Source organism: Periplaneta americana, chromosome 8 (assembly GCF_040183065.1).
Source record: "Periplaneta americana isolate PAMFEO1 chromosome 8, P.americana_PAMFEO1_priV1, whole genome shotgun sequence".
NCBI lineage: Eukaryota > Metazoa > Arthropoda > Insecta > Blattodea > Blattidae > Periplaneta > Periplaneta americana.
The window spans coordinates 88,089,781-88,110,124 of NC_091124.1; the positions used below are offsets into that span (position 1 = coordinate 88,089,781).

At 35.2% G+C, this 20,344-nt stretch overlaps 1 protein-coding gene across 4 annotated transcripts in view; it reads left to right on the forward strand.

The window, feature by feature from the left end:
• LOC138704870 (putative helicase mov-10-B.1) overlaps positions 1 to 20,344 on the forward strand; it is a 109,189-nt gene that overhangs the window by 80,786 nt on the left and 8,059 nt on the right. For all 4 annotated transcript variants that reach the window (XM_069833214.1, XM_069833217.1, XM_069833215.1 and 1 more), the window contains exons 15-17: positions 10,771 to 11,000; positions 15,159 to 15,322; positions 18,418 to 18,542. In XM_069833214.1, coding sequence (XP_069689315.1) covers positions 10,771 to 11,000; positions 15,159 to 15,322; positions 18,418 to 18,542 — 519 coding nt within the window. The remainder of the gene's footprint in view (positions 1 to 10,770; positions 11,001 to 15,158; positions 15,323 to 18,417; positions 18,543 to 20,344) is intronic.

Consider the following 20,344-nt stretch of genomic DNA (forward strand, 5'->3'; position numbering starts at 1 on the left):
ATGTGTTTAAATCTCTATTGTTGAAATGTATTTTTAAAAGTTAATGGAATTTTGTTTTGTTTTATTGTTAAACCTAATATAATATGGACTGTTTTATATGAAATATGGAAAATATATGGAAATTAACGAAAATATGTACTAAACTCTAAAATATGGAAAAATATGGAAAATAAAAGTAGGATTTTTCAACCCTACACATTGTGAAACATAAAGATAATGCAAAATATAAATTATATTAGCTTTATAAGTAAATATGTATTTACATATAAATCCTTTCCCTGGTTATTATGTTCGACAGCTCGGATGCAGTGACATCTTTCGCTCATATAGACCTACTATATTCGGTAATTATTGTTACCTCATTAAGAAATATCACCCTTTGATTATGGTACAAGAAGACCGTCAATGGTTTGTGTCTGTTTACAAGTTGGTAACATTGAATTATGTACAGCCTGTTACAGTTATCAGTTGAGTTTTGTTGTGTCCACATTCATCAGTGTATTTCAGTAAAGTGCAAGTGGGTTAATTTATAATCCCTCTCTCATAATTCATCTCGTGTGTTTTTAACAGTAATTTTCTAGTTATAAAGTTATTTGCATATTATCAGTTCTGTATGTTTGTGAAACTTCGACTCTCACTTTGAGAGAGGAACAGAGGTTAAGGATGTTTGAGAATAAGGTGCTTAGGAAAATATTTAGGGCTAAGAGGGATGAAGTTACAGGAGAATGGAGAAAGTTACACAGCGCAGAACAATTATATAAGCATGAAGAGCTACATTGCATTTCTTCCATAAAAACAGCTACGATAGAATGGAAATAGCATGTGTGATGGAAATAATTTATTTATTCATTATAGACATCAGCTCAAAGAACTTGAGTGACCACAAGGGTCCTGAATACAATAAACATGTACAATATAATGTGATTTGATACATTAAAGAAAGTTAATTGTTAAAGGCAAGTATAAGTAGATTAATTGAAATAGAGATGATGATGTAATATTTGAAGAGAATCCTTGATAATATTTATAAGGACAGACATTACATAATCAAAAGGAATGTGAAGTTCCTTAAGATAATTCCATGTGAATTTTGTAATAGAACCTCTACTGCTTAACAGCAAACTTTTTTTTTTTTTTTTTTTACACCTTGGGGATTAATTGAAGTGAATTTTTTATGGCAGGCAGAGTAACTATCTCATGCCCCCATGTTTTAAGTTGCTTACAGTGCACTTCATTAGAACCACGTACCCAGCTTCGAAGCCGTTAGCCCTGTGATCTTACAGTATAATTATTTTCCCCTATTGTCATAGTACAGGTTATCTAAGAAATTAGGAAGTTCTTTGTGATAGTAGGAGAGAAAGAATGGGGGAAGGGAAGTGGTCTGTGGCCCATTTCTTTAGGGCTCATCCCGACATTTGTCTTATTACTCAAGGGAAATCACGGAAAAACCTTGAGCAGCAAACAGCAAACCAATGACAGACCATTATTTAAGAGAGATGTTGTACTTTTGAGAAAGAGAAAGCAGACAAGGTTCATATATAGACTTCTTCTCAATATCAACTTCGGTAATCTGATGTAGGTTCCTTTTGAAACGGATAGTAGGGTCACGAACAAGAACCTGTTTTAAGTGTCCGTTAATAGCAATAATGTCTGCCCGTCCAAAAGAACCAGCTGATGATACACAATGTACTTCCTCATGAATCTCCCAATTTAAAGTTTTTAACGATGTCGCCAAAGCATGTCGTACATGATGATGTCTAGCATTGATCAGCAGCTCGCCTTTAGGGCATTGTGCAAGCACGTGTCCAAGTGTTTCTGGCTCACTACAGTCTGAATGACGGCAGTGGGTTGGGCTTAAGAGTTCTGCCTGTTATTGCGTGAACCGCCAAAATATTGCTTGACATTTTTAAAGCATTGGTCCATTCTGAGGAAGATAGGCCCTTTCGATTGCTTACCTATGAGTTAGCCTTGGGGAGATCATTATAAACAATAACCCCTTTACCACGCAAGGGATGGTTTGTCCAAGTTTGGAATGCTTCATTTCTTAAGTGTTTACGAATTTTACGATCTGACCAGTTGATAGCATCAATAGTTGTGATAATCAATTTTGACAGAGCAGAAACTTTTTCGTTTACAAGGTCCCTAACAATGTGGAGATGGCAGTCATCAATAGGGAGCGGATTTTTATGTGCTAAAAAATGTAAATATATTTATTTTTATGTGCTAAAAAGTACGAAAATATTTGCTAAAAATTAAAAAATGTTTTGTTTTAAATATGACAAAAATACCTTACTTAGCTTGAAAAAAAAAATGTTACTAGGTACTCACCAACCACACTTGAGTGCTAGTAGTTGGCCGAGAATTGCAGTGAACAACAAAGGCCATCTCTAAATTGTCCATCACAAATGCATGCTGATTATCTCTGAACAACGACTTATACTGTGAAAACGATCTTCCCACATCACAGGACGTCAGACGTGCATATTTAAAGAGAGGAATGTCACAAACACAAACACCGTCAATTTCACCTACAGGCCCACCCTCCAATACTTGAGCAACTTTACACATTTTTTTATATCCACGGTTTTTCCCAAACACATTCTGGAATTTGTCCCTTAGTAATTGTGCTTCTGAACCTGGTAGCGAGTCTAGTTTAATTTCCACGGCATGCACCTCCCTGTTTCAGACAACAGCTTTTTGGATGTTTCGAGTTTTTTTTATGGTGTCACCCAAAAAGCTTAAATTTGCTAATAGGAAAGCCAAATCGTTTTTTAAACAACCATCTTTCAGTATATCTTGAAGGATATCGATTGATGAAGCCCGATAACAAGGAATCACAACAAGATAATTATATTGCCTTATACTTGATGGGCATGAGCGAGAGGCGAGAGATTTGTTTAAATTATATAATGTTTATACCCGAGCTCGTATCTGTTGTGTTTCACAAACAAAGCGTGGAATGAAATCATCTTCAGCAACAATAAACATTTCTAATTACGTGTTGCAAGATCTCTCCTCCTTGTCCATGTTAATTTATTCTCTAACAATAACACTGATATGCTGCCTAGCAGTTCTCAGAACTTGGGGCGATACTATTACAAAAATGGATACACCACACAGCGCTTCAAAACACGAAGCAACCAAGAAATCTTAAAAGGATAACATACTTCTGAGTGATATAATTGATTTAGTTGTAAAATATTTAAAAGTTCTTGTAAAAAAATTATTTAAGTAAAAAATCTCCAAGATATATGTATTTATAATAAATTTCCTGAAAATATGTATTTACATAATTTTTTTGTGAAAATATGTATTTTTATGTGAAATAAAATTCGGGTTTTAAACTTGAAACTTCATGTTCGGAATTTTTAACTTTGTTAATTGTATTTTATCACACGCAAAAAAAAATATTTAATTACATAAGAATCCGCTCCTTAGTCATCAACACGAAGAAGAGTATTACAGATACTTATGTGTTGCTGATGTTATACCGTCAGCATTCCATTGTAAGATGTTTAGTTGATTCTGTACCATTAAAGTAGTCCTCGCCCGGAGATCCGATTAGGGGACTATTTTTATCTCCGGATAATTTTACCTTAATGGTACTCATTTCATATTGGAGTTAAATGGCAAGTTGTAGCCGATTTAAGTGAACACCATATTTTAACGTTTTGGTGGCTACTTCATTCACACACAACCCCCAGAATGTCTGGAGGACCACACTTGCTGTTGGTCGACGGGTCCATTGGACCTAGCTGGGAGATCTTGTTGATCACCAGCTTTCCCTCCTTAAGCCACTGGAGGACGATTTTAGTGCCATAGCAGGTCAGCACTAGGAACAGAAAAGTAGAAAGAGGAGGAAGGAAAGGGAAATGAACTCCTAGGCCTCGAATGCTCTAATGCCGTTGGGGTCGAATAAAGTAAGAGTTCAGTCAGAGGACTGGATAGGAAAGGGTAAAGAGGGAATTAGGTATTGGATAGAGGAAAATTATACCAAATTCAGTCATTAACTCATCAAGCTGACCAGTGCTAATGGATGAGTAGTCCCTCCCTTTAGTCCAGCTCGTAAAATTATGCTTACTAACAGCTGCACCACAGGAAGGTAGGGATGGGACATTGGGTATTTGTCCAGGTTGGTTCCTTAAAGCCTTCAATGGGAAGGATTAATGGCTCTCCCCCCCTGTATCCGACAGATACCCTTTTGCAGCCGAACTCTAAATGTAAAGACGTTTATAAAATGTGTATTTCTAAATGTGTGTAAAAGATAATAGGATCAATAATAATTACCACGTAAAATAATTATTTCCGAGAAATTAAGTACAAAGGAACAAAATGGTGGAGGACCTTTCCATTCATAATATGTTCAGGATTCGTTCCTTGACATTGAACACATTCCACTCTATTTGTGTGCGCGTGTATGTGTATGTATATAAGTGTTTTTCAACACTTTTCAATAAGTGACATGCTAAAGTTATAATTTAAAACCCCGTAGTACACTAATACACTATGTTCTGCTTAGAAGAATCGAGAAATAAATGCTCACAATTTAAAATCAGATTAAGTTATTGCTGTGATTTAAATCTGACAAGATGCAGAAACTGTTCAAGTTTATGCAACAGTGGTTTAAAAACAGCTACATGCTCATGCGCATGTGAACCAATGTTTAATGTGGAAACAAGCCTGGCACCATTCAGTACAGCATTCCATCATTTTTTTTAGTTGGTTACTTAATGACGCTGTATAAACTACTCGGTCATTTAGCATCGATGGGATTTGTGATAGCGAGATGGTATTTGTCGAGATGAGGCCGAGGATTCGCCATAGATTACCTAACATTCGTCTTAAGGTTGAGGAAGCCTCAGAAAAACCCAACCAGATAATCAGCTCAAGGGGGAATCGAACCCGCGCCCGAACGCACCATTCTTCTTCATCGAGGCAACAGTCACAGGAAATGTGTATCTGAACATGTTGCCGAACTTTTGTTGTTGACCAACTCATCTCAAGGATCGGATTTTCAGCAACTGAGTCATTGGAAACAAATTTGTACTAAATAAAGTAAATATTATAATTAACTTGGTAGCCATAATCTTATTTCTAAGCTGCAGCTCTCTTTTTAGTGCTTTGTTTTCTTTTTTTTTTGCCTTTACTCCCAAGGTATACAGTGGCAGGTGCACAAAAAATCGAAGGCTGAATGAATGAATGCAGTGGCGGTTCCTCGGGGGAGGGAAGGGAGGAACGTCCTCCTCACATTTTTCTTCTTTTGAAAGTAAATACCAAATGCAGTATATGCCTTGAAATTCGAGGAAGATTCGATAATTTTTAAGTTCACAGCTATAAGAAAACCTCAGTTGATCGAGTTTTAAACCACGCGCACTCATGTGCTGCTGGAAAACTATGAGAAGGATGCGAGATTGTTTGTGTAGAGGAAAGCCAATCCATTCCTCCTTTACTGCAGTTAACACACATAGACAACAGCGCGCTAGCAGCCAGAGAAAGAAGCAGAGTTTTAAAGCAAGTAAATGAACGGATAGGGAGGAGATCCTCCTCTGAATCAGTGCATGGGCGGGAAATAGAAACCAACTGGTCTTGCAGCAAGCACGCTACCGCTGCCATCTAACGATGCTGCATTCAACCAGACTATAACACATCTAGGAGGAGACACAATAAAAACAGTTTTAACGCAAAGCTATGAAAGACACCACATAAACTTTTTTTAAAATTATAAATCAAAATATATTATTCATTGCACTTTATATAAGCACTTATATGCACTTTGAGGTGTTCCGAATCCATATCTTGGTTTGAGTTGCACAATGGGCAGTTAGGGGACTGATATATTCCAATTCTATGCAGGTGTTTAGCCAAACAATCATGGCCTGTTGCCAATCTAAATGCAGCTACAGACGATTTTCGTGGTAAATCGGGAATTAACTGTGGATTTTGATGCAGAGAGATCCATTTTTTTTCCCTTGGGATTGTGTCATCAAATTTTGTTTGTTGAAGTCTAAGTATGTAGATTTAATAAATCTCTTCACAGAGTAATATGTAGATTTAGTAACAGGTCTGTAAGTAGCAGTGCTGCCCTTCTTTGCTAAAGCATCTGCATTCTCGTTTCCCAGGATTCCACAATGGGATGGTATCCATTGGAATACAATTCTTTTATTGAGTGATATTAATTGAGAGAGCATTTTAGTTATTTCTGCTGTTTGAGATGAAGGTGTGTGTTTAGAGACGATTGATAGAACAGCTGCTTTGGAGTTTGACAATATAACTGCATTCCTAAATTTATTGATGTGGCATAGAAGATTCCTGAGACATTCACTTACTGCAATGGGGAATATAATATTGCACGTGCTGACAAACTCATTCATAAAACAATATTTGTCATTGAATCTGTGAAAAAAAAAAAATCAGTGGAGAACATACAAAGACAGCATTGAAGGTAGTTTCTGATGGAAATTTTGGAGGTTTAATTTTAAAGAATAGTAATGAACTTACGAAAATTAACAAATTTTAGTTTATGTCGAGTGTAATTGATAATCTTAGGTGCAGGTGATTTAGTACACAGTCTGGCATTGTACGCAAGGAAGGTTTCAGTGATGAAAGGAACAAAGATACATACCGGTATTCACAATCGTTGAATGATACAGAAATATTAAATCTTGATATTTGGCCGAATTATGTAAACATATTATACAGAAGAGAGACTATTTCAAGGCTTATTCGTAAATTCAGACTCTTTGGAGAGCAGATGGTACTTAATGGTTTTCAAGACTAGAGAACAGAGGAAGAAAATATACATTTTCTCTGGAACATTTAGGCGTGGGTTCAGCTGTACGAACAATTTTCTTATACCATCTCGCAATAGGCTCTCATTAACTCATCTTTCATCAATAATGTTCATTCAACTTAATGAACCACCTACGTATTAAGAATTGAAACTCTCTTCAGTATGTAGGCCTAGATACTTGGCTTCTGGGGCACCATGCTGCGATTACTACAAAAGGGAAGTAAATATATGGGTAAAGAAGACAACAGTGAAATTAATAAATATGGTTTTTGGGCTTTATTTTAGTTTAAGCAGTATAAATGTAAAGAATGATTAATTTCTATTTGTAGTGTTATTATTTTCTGTGTATTCATTAAAATGAACGTGAAAATAATGTGTAATATTTATATAATAAGTAAATATCTGATAACTAGGGCAGTTTCCTAAATGGTACTTGAATCCGGCCTGGATTGTATAATCAGACCTGTTGACCACCACTACCTGTCTGTACATAAGATGTATTTACAGGATACATATTTCGTAACTGTTGTGTGTATGTGTACAAGAAAAAAAGAAATAGGGAAGTAAAAAGTTGATCTGTATGTTCTTCTTACCTCGTCCATTTTTATTGTCTATATTAGTAAAATATACAGACAAGGTACTTAAATATATAGCTATTGCGTGTGTATGCAAAAAAAAAAAAAAAAAAAAAAAAGGAAATAGGGAAATGAAAAGTGAATCTGTATGTTGCTTCTCACCTCGTCCATTTGTATTTTCTATATTAGTAAAATATACTATAATAAAATATTATATAATAATAATAATAATAATAATAATAATAATAATAATACTATAAGTAAAATATAATATTGCTAAACAGGCAACATCTTTGGGGTCCACACCTATGCAAGTAACTTCTTTAACCAGTGCATATTCTGCAGTTAATTCGCATTTAACAAATTTATGGATCGAATTATGGCTTTCTTCTGATAAAGGCCAAGTACTTCAAAACATTCAAAAGAAACCTAATGATTTACAAATGTTCCGCAACATTCCCAGACACATACAAACTTTCTTAGCAAGAGCCAGGACAGGCCATATTATCACTCAGAAGTATCTTCACTGTTTTAATCTTGTTGACTGTAGTAGTTGTTGCTGGTGCAGCAATAATGAAGAAGATTTGGAACATATCCTCTTAAACTGCCCTGTCACAAACATCCATAGAACTAATCTAAAATCTGCAATCCCTGTAACCTTGGACAATTCTCTCCAATACATATTGAATACACCTCATCTTTGGAATGTGGCTGCTGAAATATACAACAAACACCGTGCTTTTTACCCATCATTTGTAAGAAGAGGGAATTCATAGTGAAACATAGTGGAACACGTGTTGTTGGCAAATAGCTGGATACACTACAAAGATAGAAAGATTAGTAAAATATATAGACAGGATATTTAAATATATAGCTATTGCGTGTGTGTATACAAAAAAAATGAAATAGGGAAATGAAAAGTGAATCTGTATGTTGCTTTTTACGTCATCCATTTGTATTGTCTGTATTAATAAAATATATAGATTACAATTGTTTTAAGGGAGTTGAGAGAAAGAAATATAAGAACAGTCGAAATAGTGAAGTAATAAGTACCACTGATTGTTCCCATAATCAAATGTATGTAGTTTAGGTTAATTATATTGTAGAAATTAAGTAACTTACAAGCAGTCCTCATTGCATGGATTTCTCACATCAGACTGAAATCTAGCAGTATATATAGCCACTACATTGAAAATTGCTTAACAGTTTTTATATAATTGGAGATTTCCTATTATCATCATTGTCATCCTTCGTTACCAGCAACAATGATTATGTCACCATAGTCATCTTCATCATCAGGGAGTAGGTCTTAAGCCTACTTCATCTGCTCTCTTCACCTCACTACAGGTCTTTCTTCCTTAATCTTTGTGGAATACAATACTTCCAGATATTTTTTAACTCTTAATTTTTTACTTTGTTATACAAACCTTAAAGAGAAAGTATCTAATGCTGCAAAAACAGATTTTGAGACTTAAATGGATTTTTTTTAATGCTATGGCAGGTACTTCACTTTGCATCATTGACCCAAATGTCCCCACCTGTGAGCAATGTGCCAAACTGTAGTTCTTTTTGCTGCTGTAGGCATTGCCCCCCAGCATGGGAGGCTAATTACATAAGCTGATGGTGATAATGATGATTAACACAGCAGTGATGAAATTTTAATAGAAGATATAGGAGTACCTTGTGAAAACCTACCTCCATACAACGTCTTTGTCCAACACAAATTCCACTTGGTTAGGGTGACCAGATCAAAATGTTCAAAAGCAGGACATTTGAAGGAAAAAACAGGACATTTTGAAAAAAAGGCTTGACAACACATTAAATTCCTTTTCATTTACTGAGAACAATAAAAACAATAGGCAAACACAATACCAAAGCTATTCATTGTTATTAATCTTACAATTTTATTGTTCATACTTCTGTGAAGAGGAAATGTCCTTCAGTAACTTTGGGTAATTTCAATAAATAGGTGTGAAATTCTTTACATGTAAAATGCTTCAAATTATATTGTACTGTTAAAATGCCCTTTACTGCTTCTACTGATAATCTGTTCGTTTCATCTTACCATTGGGTGTTGATTAGAGAAAATACCCTTTTACATTGGCATTATGTGCAATTATTGAAAAAAAAATTGACATATACAGTATATATAGCAAAGTTTGGAAACATTTAACATTTACAACCTGCTAAAAAAATGTACTCCACTGAAAATCTATTGTTTCCAAGAAAATACTTCATCTTGCTTCAAAACAAATTCTTTTAGAGCACTTTTTTCATATAATGACAGAAACACATGATTTTGACCTCAGATTTTATCTTATATACTGTATTTCAATATTTGGTACATTATGTTGTTGAAAAGGAGAAAGCCGGACATTTTGGCTTTATCATAAAAAAACGAGCCGGACGCTCATAAAATACTAAAAAGCAGGACATGTCCAGCGAAATCCAGACTTCCGGTCACCCTACACTTGGGCCTGTCGGGATTCAGACCCAGTTTATCATCTTGGAAAGTCGATGCTCGAATTTTTCAGCTAACATTGCGCTCCACTATGTTTTTTTTAATATTCCTTATAGTGAGAAAGTACCTCTAATTGGGGTTCTGGCTGATATGTACACAAATTACCACTATTTAAATAACTGTCATCTGAACACAGTTAAATCAAACAAGCAGTTTAAAGGAACAAATTCTACAGTATGCACAAAATACAGAGAGCGCCAAACAAACGCGAAACTATGTTATTATTGCCATTCTACACTCCCAAATGTCGTAAGAGCAGATATGGAATAGCTACGATGTTTGGAACAGCTATCATCAACATGTGCAATGCATATGATTCACCATATTGAGAACAAACTACTTACTCATAATTGATTTTCTCCAAAACTTTAGGTGACATCGCAAAACGGATTTCACTTTCGAAATTAGTGCATAAAGAGCTTGTCTGGTGCAAATTTCACTGTTATACCGGTACAGTGTTATTTTGTAATTAAACTTCTGTTGTTGATGTAACAACCTTAGTGTCAGCAAAGAGCATTGTGTTAAATTGGTTATTTTTATATAAAAAAAACTTTCATATCTATTTTATTGATTGATGATGTTGTAAATGATACATATTAAATTAAATAATATCAAACGTCGATATTATGTACTTCAATTGATATATACAGATGATTTCTAATTTGTGCGTCATTATTGTCAATTATAATTTCAGGTTTTACTTTAAGCTTCCTATGCCACTGATCAAATGTTCATGAAAATTACCTTCAAATTTAATTCTCCGACAGTGTATTGTTATATTAATCTTGTCAAATATTTTGACTTAATTAATAAAACCAATAATTTCATATTTTAAGACTTTAGTTCTTACTTTATTTATTAAGAAAATCCTTCTGTTCACACAGGTTGTTACCAAAGATAAATAGAGAAGATGATTTTTATGATTACAATCACTTCACTCACATATTCATTGATGAGTGTGGACAAGCATTGGAGCCTGCAGCTCTGGTGCCAATAGCAGGGATCTTGGGTCGGGCTCATAAAAAACTGCCAGGAGGTCAAGTTATACTTGCTGGTGATCCACAGCAGTTGGGACCTGTATGTGAATCCAAGAATGCTGAGAAATTTGGACTTGGTAAGCTGATAAAAAGAACTTAATGGGGAACATCCAGCTTAACTGGTCAAAAGAAAAAAATATTTTTACTTTGTTTTGTCCAAAATCTAAAGTATTGAATTTCCCCTTTTTTGTCTGTGGAAGAATTTTCTAAATATTTCTATTAATTTCCGAGTTATGGCCAAAAATATTCTCCAGAAGCATACTAGACAGCACCACCTGTTGGTAAGTTTGTCGCCCATTTTCCAAAACCTAAAAATTTCAAACCATATTTCTTGTAACTCAAAAACTATTAAAAGATAACACTGAACAACAAATTTTAAATAAAAGTTTGTAAATTGCACGATTTTGAGTTTTTTTATTTATTTCAGTATAACATGATAAAATAACATCCTCAAAAATATTTAGCTCTAGTTTTTTAAGAAAGTAATCTATATCTTTTTATCAAGAACTCACTAAATAAATATACATTCATGTTCCAAGATTCAGTCAAAACAATAAATTTTAAGTGAATAATTACTTGAATTGTGTGATATCATAGGCATTGATAAATTCCAGTGCCATTCAGAAGTATAAATGTAAAATATTAAGAGAAACATGAAAATAATATTACATGAATAAAAATACTTTGTAGGCCTACTTTGTACCAGAATTAAATCAGAAAGGGAAAGATACATTACGTAAATTAACTGGTCTCAAATATATACAAACAATCACAAATTTTAAATGTCCTTATATATAGAATTAAATATTTTGTTCAGGGATCAATTAATCAGAAGATGGTCGTTTTCGCTTGGCTTGGCATTTATACACATACTCGGAAGCATCCCTTATGACAGTCCAGAAGTAATATGCTAAAACAGTAAGGCTCCACTTTCCAGCATACCTCTTCTCAAGTGTAGCAATATCATCTTGATGAAATCGATCACCATGTTCATCACTTACTGCACCACAATCCTTGTGGGAAGGAAAAAGTCAAGATAAGTAGGGCTGTAGAGGAAGTGCATTTTCCATGATATGTTGCAACCAAGTTTTTCATAACTTGACGTGTTATCCACAATCTCGTTGTAATTTATTGCTCAGTTGTTGTCCAAGAACTGTAAACAGATTTTCTTAAAAACATTCCCAAGTATCCTTCTCATCATCTTGTATGATTCCATCAGAAGTATGGTATCTGAAAAGCTCTGGAATCTGTGGATGCCCTCGACTTTGGCATTACTTAAGTAAGGAATTTTTTGCCTTAAGTACTTCAAACATGTCCCAATCTTTCTTTGTTCATTCCCTTCACAAAGCTTTTCATGAGACCCAACTTGATATGCAAGGGCAGGAGCTGAACCTTTTTAGGGTCTACTAGAGGTTCACTCTAAATGTTCTTTATACCTGGTTGGAGAGATTTTCTGGTGTGTCAGTAATGTTTACTGTAATGAGATGCGCCAGCTCTGCTATCCCATTCACAAATAAAGCAACAATATTTCGTATACGCTAACTGCACACCTAATAGCAGTGCAGTCACTTTCAGGTCACTACAAATTTGCCATTGAGAGTAATTGTAACTTCATGGCTTCTATTAAAAGTTTCATGTTTTGGTATGACTCCTTCATATGCACAGCATGCTCACCTGGATGTTTATATCCAAAATATTAAACACAAGTAAGACTAGAAACACATAAAAATCATTATTGCAAGTTATTATGACTTTGACAAATCATTAAACCGTTTGGTTTTAAACTTAACATAAAAATCGGTACAAAATTAGCTCACTGTAATGAAGCAGTGTAAAATGAAAACTAGAGCTGATTTTTTATTTTCTTTGCGATATTCGTGATCAGCATAACAGAATTGATAGGAATTGGTTATTTTCATTCAATTTACGTTTTCATTGTTGTACAGTTAATTGCATGACATTTTTCATGGTTATTTTATATGTAGTGATCTACAATATGAATTAATATCTTTGTCCTCTTATTAATAGGAAAATATTATATATACAGGGTGTTAAAAATAATGTTTACAACGTTTCAGGGATAATAGAGGAGTTACAAACAAATATCTTTTGTAAGTGACAAAACTTTGGCAGATGTGCCGTGTATTGTATACGTAAATGTTAATATAAGCCATAAAGAACAAGACCAATTGTGTTAGAGGTGGTGTTCAAACTGCCGTCATTTGAAGGCATTGCACAACTGGTACCTTCGTACCATGGAGTGTCTGCAACGCTCTAAAAGGCCAACATTGTCTCTAATAACATGTATAGCTTCAACAACGCGAGCAACTAAGTCTTCTGCCGTATCAATCAGTATCTCATACACAAAACGTTTTACGTCTCCCCACAATAAGAAATCCAGTGGGGATAGGTACAGTGGCCACGGTATCGGCCCATTCCTGCCAATCCAACGATCGGGGAATGTAGCATTTAGGTGACACGACGATCAAAGTGTGGAGGGGCACCGTCATGCTGAAACCATATTCGTTCTCTGATGTTCAATGGGATATTTTCTAAAAGTTCTGGTAGGACGTCATGTAGAAAAACAAAATAATTACCACCACAGAGACTGTTAGGCAACAGATAAGACCCTACAAGATGGTTGTGCACAAACAGAACTAACCAGTGTGTGTTGTGATGGAAGTCAAGTCATCTATACTTCAGACCATCTAGCGGCAAAACGGCGCATCTGCTAAAGTTTTGTCACTTAAAACAGACGTTTGTTTTTACCTCCTCTATCATCCCTGAAACATTTTTTTAACACCCTGTATACACACATACACCTGGGTATATATTTTTAGTGAATATTTTCAGAAAAAAAATAAAATTACTACTTACACTGCAAATAATTTAATGATACTGATTCATGTTGTTGCGACAACCTTCTGGACAGGCCAGACAAAAGATATTTAAAATATTTTTTAAAACTGTGGGTGCTAGGAGAGAGCCGGTGATTGGTTGTACAAAAAATTTACAAAATTTCGAAAATTTCAACTTAATTCAATAAGGGGGACTTGAGAAAATGAACAAATAAATTTACGTAGTTTTCATGTATTTCAACTGGATGTTTCCACTTAACAACAATGCAATTCTTGTCTTTAAAGCACATCATATTACATGCATCTATATATCTAAATTCTCCTAACAAAATATGCAAAATCGCATGTTTTGTTTTTGATACACAGAAAATAAATTACAATTAAACTTCACTACAGTGAAATTAAACAAAAAAAAATCTCTATAATATAAAGTTGATTTGTAGTAACAGCTATATAGTTATAAGAATAAATTTGTTTAGCTTCATGTGTTAACTGTAGCTTAATTATGTGACAGCTCTTCATCAGAGGAATATTGCAGTTTATCTCCAGTACATCCTATGAGAATGAGACTGAGAAGTGTTAATGTGAACCTCAATTCATCATTCCTTCATTATTTTTATTTGTGGTGGTGGAGGTGGTGATGGTGGCAGCTGTAGTGGAAATGGTCAGTGGTGGTGCTGGTGGCAGGAAAGATGATGGCGGTGCAAATGGTAGTGGTTGTGTTGTTATTGGTGGTGGTGGTGGTGGTGGTGGTGGTGGTGGTGGCAGCGGAGGCAGAAATGGTCAGTGGTTGTGGCAGCACAGTGGAAATGGTCAGTAGTGGTGTTGGTGCTGGAAGTGGTGACAGCGGCAGTGGAAATGGTCAATGGTAGTATCATATAATAGTTATTTTGATACATATAATATGAAATCTAGAGGTACTTAGTTCCTCATCTACGATATAGGCAGAGTAGTTTTCATACTCTCTCTTGTCACAATAGTCGTTTCCCAACTGTGGTGCTTAGTTTAATAGAGCCCTTTAAGTAAAGGTCAAATTTGAAGCTAAGTTTTAGAGAGTAAAGTGTCCCTTGCAGCCTCGTATGTAATTTTTGCTGTGGTAATACACATAGCTTGAATTTCTTAGTGTACACCATGAAACGTCTTTGCTGAAGAAATCTGTATATTTTGTTTGTACTGGAAATATGATGCAGTAACTCCCACTTTGATTCCTGCACCTGGAATAGGGACGATAATGAATAATGGAAAAGAGGAAAGATGATGGAAGGAAGAACAATTACATGTTTATTTTTGTTTCATTTTTCTGTTTGTTTGTATCCCTTAAACTTGTTTGTGATTTTACAATTACAACTTTATTGTGGAGTTACGTCTTATTTCCAGGTGTGTCACTGATGGAACGTTTGATGACTAATTGGCACCTGTACATGAGAAGTGAAAATGGAATGTATGACAAGAGGGTGATAACGAAACTTCGTCGTAACTTCCGTTCACATGAACTTATACTTAGACTGCCAAATAAATTATTTTATGATAATGAACTGATTGTAAGTATATCGACATGTACATTATTAATTTTATATTAATGTTTCTAATTGTTAAGTCATGTCTGATTCACTTTTTTCGGAAATAACTGCATTTAATAAAGTAGCTCTGTGTGCGTGCGTGCGTGCGTGCGCGCGCGCGCGCACACCCATGTACACACACCCTTCCCTCCATATGCGTGTCTATGTAGAAATTCTATTCTGTTATGCATCCTGGTTACTTCTCATTGACATCAGTGTTAATGAATTAGATGCTTCTGCATAAAAAAATTAATTCGATTCTACGAGATTAGCATAGTCCAAGAAGGTCTTGCTAGTTGACTGTATCTAGAGTCACTTATTAATCATTTTCTCCTGAACTTCTCAATGTAAGGCTATTAAATTATCATTCGTCTGTTATTACCGTCAAGTTGACTGCACTGCAATAGATTTTTTTTTCTTTCCTTGGTTGTTAACTCTATAGCATCTATTAATGCTTTATGGTTATGCTAACAGATGGAGTTACTTGTCAAAAATATGACACTGAAACTTGTGTTCATGTTACTGGCCAGCAACAGTCCTGATATAATTATATTGTATTTTTTATATTTTTTGAAGACTGGCTAATTAATATTAACCCGGCACACTCACAATCACACAAATTTCCAGACTCTAAACACCCAGGCAATTTTTCTTCTTCAAGAAAAATTCACTGAGAGCCGAGCCTAGGAATCGAACCCAGGACCTCCAGATCTGTAAGCCAGCATGCTGATCAACAGACCACGGAGGCAGTCACTGCAATAGATGTTCTCTATTTAAAGTTGCATTTTGATCCTTATGCAATAGTCAGTAGCAGTGGTGGCTCGTGAACTTGTGGATTGGGAGAGCTGCAGTAGATTTCGGTACATACAAATTTCACTTCTTGATACCATTACTAATAAGTATAGGACAAAAATAAAGGCACTACATATCGAAAAACCAAAACTTCCTGACTTAGTTGGGAGATGTCTGTGGGACCATTTGCTAATCCCTAAGAAAAACTAATACCATCGATTTCAGTCTGAATTTCAGATCGGCAGACACTCAACTTACAATCTACCAGTTCATCCTGAATTGTCTTAGAATAACCTTAAACAGTGGCATGTTCCAGATGATTTTTGAGAGGCTCGTTTAGATTACTCACGAACTGTAGCAACCTACGAAACATATCAGGGTTCTTCGAATCGTTTTTTCATTTCCCCTAAGGGGAAGTTCATATTGGACACAAAATTTGATGCAATCAATATTTTTTTTTTAAATAATTTCACGATTTTTTCTCACTTCTTGATTATGTTTGAGAATGTTTGTTCTGTTCGTTTCACTTAATTGCACAGCAGTATGAGTTGCGTAACATAGCCAATGAAACAACATTTTTCAGATGAGACTGCGAAGATTCGTGCATTTTGCTTTTAGGGGCAAATGTCCTAAATGTGTCGCACCACTCCTAGTCCATGCAGCATCACCACCGAAGAGGATGCAAGGAAAACAAAATACATATTTGTTTTTGTTCACATCCACGTAACCACAAATGCTTAGCGTAAATTTCATTGTTATACTTCCTTACATATAAGCACTATTTTGGCTGGATGAAGCTTAAGTAAGATTTAAGTCGGGTAACGGACGACCCTTTAATTTCACTTCATTACATCAATATTCTCCGCAAGGGAAAGTTGAGAAAAATTAAATTAATATTCTGTAATTCACACACTCTCATGCTTGCACATTTGCACTGGTTAAGTTACAGTACGGTACTAAGACGTCATACCAAAGCAACACTCAGATATACTGATGGTCAACAATTTTCTAAAACTGGAAAAGAAGTCTCTTTCGTATTTTACGTGCTATATCAAAAGGATTCTACTCGTGCAATCATTTTGAGTTAAGGCAAATATTAGGTTCTGCTGGAGGCTGGATGTATACGTAATAATAAGGCAAAAGAGAATATTAATTTCGTTATATTAACTCGATAAGATTCTACAACAATAAGTATGTGAAAAGAAAATAAAAATTTTGTCATTAAGTTTCAAGGGAATAGAGAATCTATTTGACGCAGCATTACAATAGCGGTGTGGGAGGGGAGGAAATATCCCTTGTGGCCTGGCTCTGCAAGCCACTGCAGCGAGATATGGGTTTTAAACAGCGGCAGTTTCCCTCTGCTTCCCTTCACTTCTCTACCCCCTGACCATGCAAGACACACTCTCTATGAGCTGACCACCCTGCAGATCCCAGGACGACTTTGAATGCAGTGTCAATTCCAGTACAGTCGACGCGCAAAAGGATAATGCATAAGATAATAGTACATATTCCTGGCCAGAAGAAATATTCGCCTTCCTCTTTCTCTTTGCGTACGATCCAATTATCTTAAATCGTCTATCATCTGATAACTTCTTCTGCCCCGAACTTATTCCTCTTCACCTTTCCTTCCAATGGATCCTTCAGTAGGCAGTTTCTTCTCAGCCAGTGACCCAGCCAATTTCATTTTCTTTTTCTAATCAGTTTCAGCATTATTCTATCTTCACCCACTCTTTCTAGCATAGCTTCATTTCTTATTGTCTGTCCATTTCACACACTCCATTCCTCTCCATATCTACATTTCAACTGTTTCTAGTCACTTTTCACTTCGTCGTAATGTCTATGTTTCTGCTTCGTGATGTTTATTTTATTCTGTTATAACTTTTAATAGGGGTGCAGTTTAACCCCAGTGTGCACGACAATTTTAAATTAAAAAAAAAAACATTAAGAAATATTGTCATCCTCACGTGCAGAAATAATAATTATTATAGGGCAAAAATTACAAAATTTTTCAACATATTTAATGAGGGTAATTCATTCAGTGACAGTGACAGTGATGACGACAATGACATATTGAGTTAGGTATTTTATTTGCCTCATAAATGGTCACTTTGCTAGGCTGTGATTTTATCCATGCACTATCTCATTTTAATGATTAAACGATTGTCAAAGTAGACACTTGTATATTTACTCAGTGAATAATGCTGAGGTCATTCATCTTTAAGTATTTAATTGATGTTGAAGTAATGGTTTCATTAATTAAGTTATATGTACAATTGTACTTTCAGAGTGAATGCCCAGCCAGTGTTACTAACGACAGAGTCAAGAACCTTAAAAACAACCGAGAATATGATCATGCTGTTGTTTTTCATGGTGTGCTTGGCCATGAGAGGAGAGAAGGAAAATCTCCAAGGTAAGGACTTTTTAATATATTAAACAATACTTAACATTTGGTTTCTTAGCATTATGTATGAATTTGTATTGTCACTGTATCGAAGCTTATTCAGTAGACTAATGCTATGAATGGGTTAAAAAAAAAAGGGAATTGAGGTAGGAAAGTAGTTTCTCTTCTTTACTTTTATAAGAAAAGCATGAATTCATTTAACTTCTATCGAAGTAATGTCATATATTAGGCCTACAGGGGATAAGCTTTTTGCATCCTGCATTCTGATACTAGCATGTACATATACAATGCATATGTATGTAGAGCAGTCAGATAATCTTTCGACATGTGGAGCGCATGAGCTGACACAGAGTGGTTGCACTTGGCTCTCAAGATTTTCACTCCGTAATGTTCTGCTCATTTTTACGTATATTATGTAAATCATGCAAATAATTATAATCTATTGCATAATGAGAACTAATCTAATTGATTCACACATGCCTGGCATCTTGTGATGAAATTTGCATTAACACGCAAAAATTCTTGTTCGGTAATTGTAGTAATTTCTGTTCTTATATTGTCCTTGAGTTCATTGATGGCGTATGGTTTACTTGGTATAGGCTCGGTTTTTCAGGAATCCTCAAAAATAATAGTGGTACATGGTAAGGTCTGGCGAACATGCAGATCATAAACTTTAGGAAATAATTCTGTCATTACAACCTTCTCTTATATCGTTCAAAGAATCGTCAGCAGTGTAGGCTGTGGCGGAATCTTGTTGAAAATACCCTTATTTTCTGTCATCTGACAACAACGAGAAGAAATTTTATAATATTAGTGTGTGGTAGAGCTCTGCATTTATTTTCTTTTCAAAAAAAAGTGGCCTGTGTTATTCTTCTGGCAGTGACAGCACATCATACACCAATTTTTGCATCATGCAAGGGAACTTCTTGAATTTTTTGGAGGTTTTCCGCACTCCAATATCCGTTGTTTTGTGTGTAGACATAACTGTGTAAATGAAACTACACCTCATCAGAGAAAATAATTAACTCTGAATCAGCTGTACCATGACCAATATTCTGCAAAGTCCAATTACAGAAATTCACTCAATTTACGTTGACACATGGCTGTAATTCCTGTACTACACTCACTTGGTACTGTTTCAGTTTTAACAGTTTAATTGCCACATGGGCTGATCCTTTTGAAACACGATGTAATGATTTCGTTGGAGAACATTCTAAAGATGCCCCAATTTCACTCAGTTATAACACCCTCCCCCCCCTCATGAATTCTAGCATTCAACAGACCAGTCTCTCTTAATCTAAGAACCAGTCACCTAACTGTATCTCTGTTTGGAACTTGAACGCCAGGGAATTTATGTGGAAATCGCCTACAGACCTCTTGACATGGTTCAGTTTTCACTATGTGTCATACATAAAAATTCTTTGTTCTAATGTGAACTTTTTGGTTGCCATTTCAATGGAACAATAACACACACACCGTAATTACACTGAAAATACCATACGGAAATTATAGAGAAATAAAGAACATTAACAGTAATATCTACACACTGAAATTATACTCAAAAAACATACGGAAACTATACAGAAATAAAGAGCACTGACAGTATTGTCTACTCTTCGTGAAAAACGCAACATGATAGCAGCACTCGGTCCCATATGATCACACATAGTAGCTACGCATATCCAGCAATATAGTAATATGACCTTCAAGTCGCAGTGCTCTACCGGCCAAAAGATAATGTGACCACTCTATGTGTATGTACGAGGCATGTTCTTAAAGTAAGTTCCAAAAGAGTGTAGAAAGTAAACGGG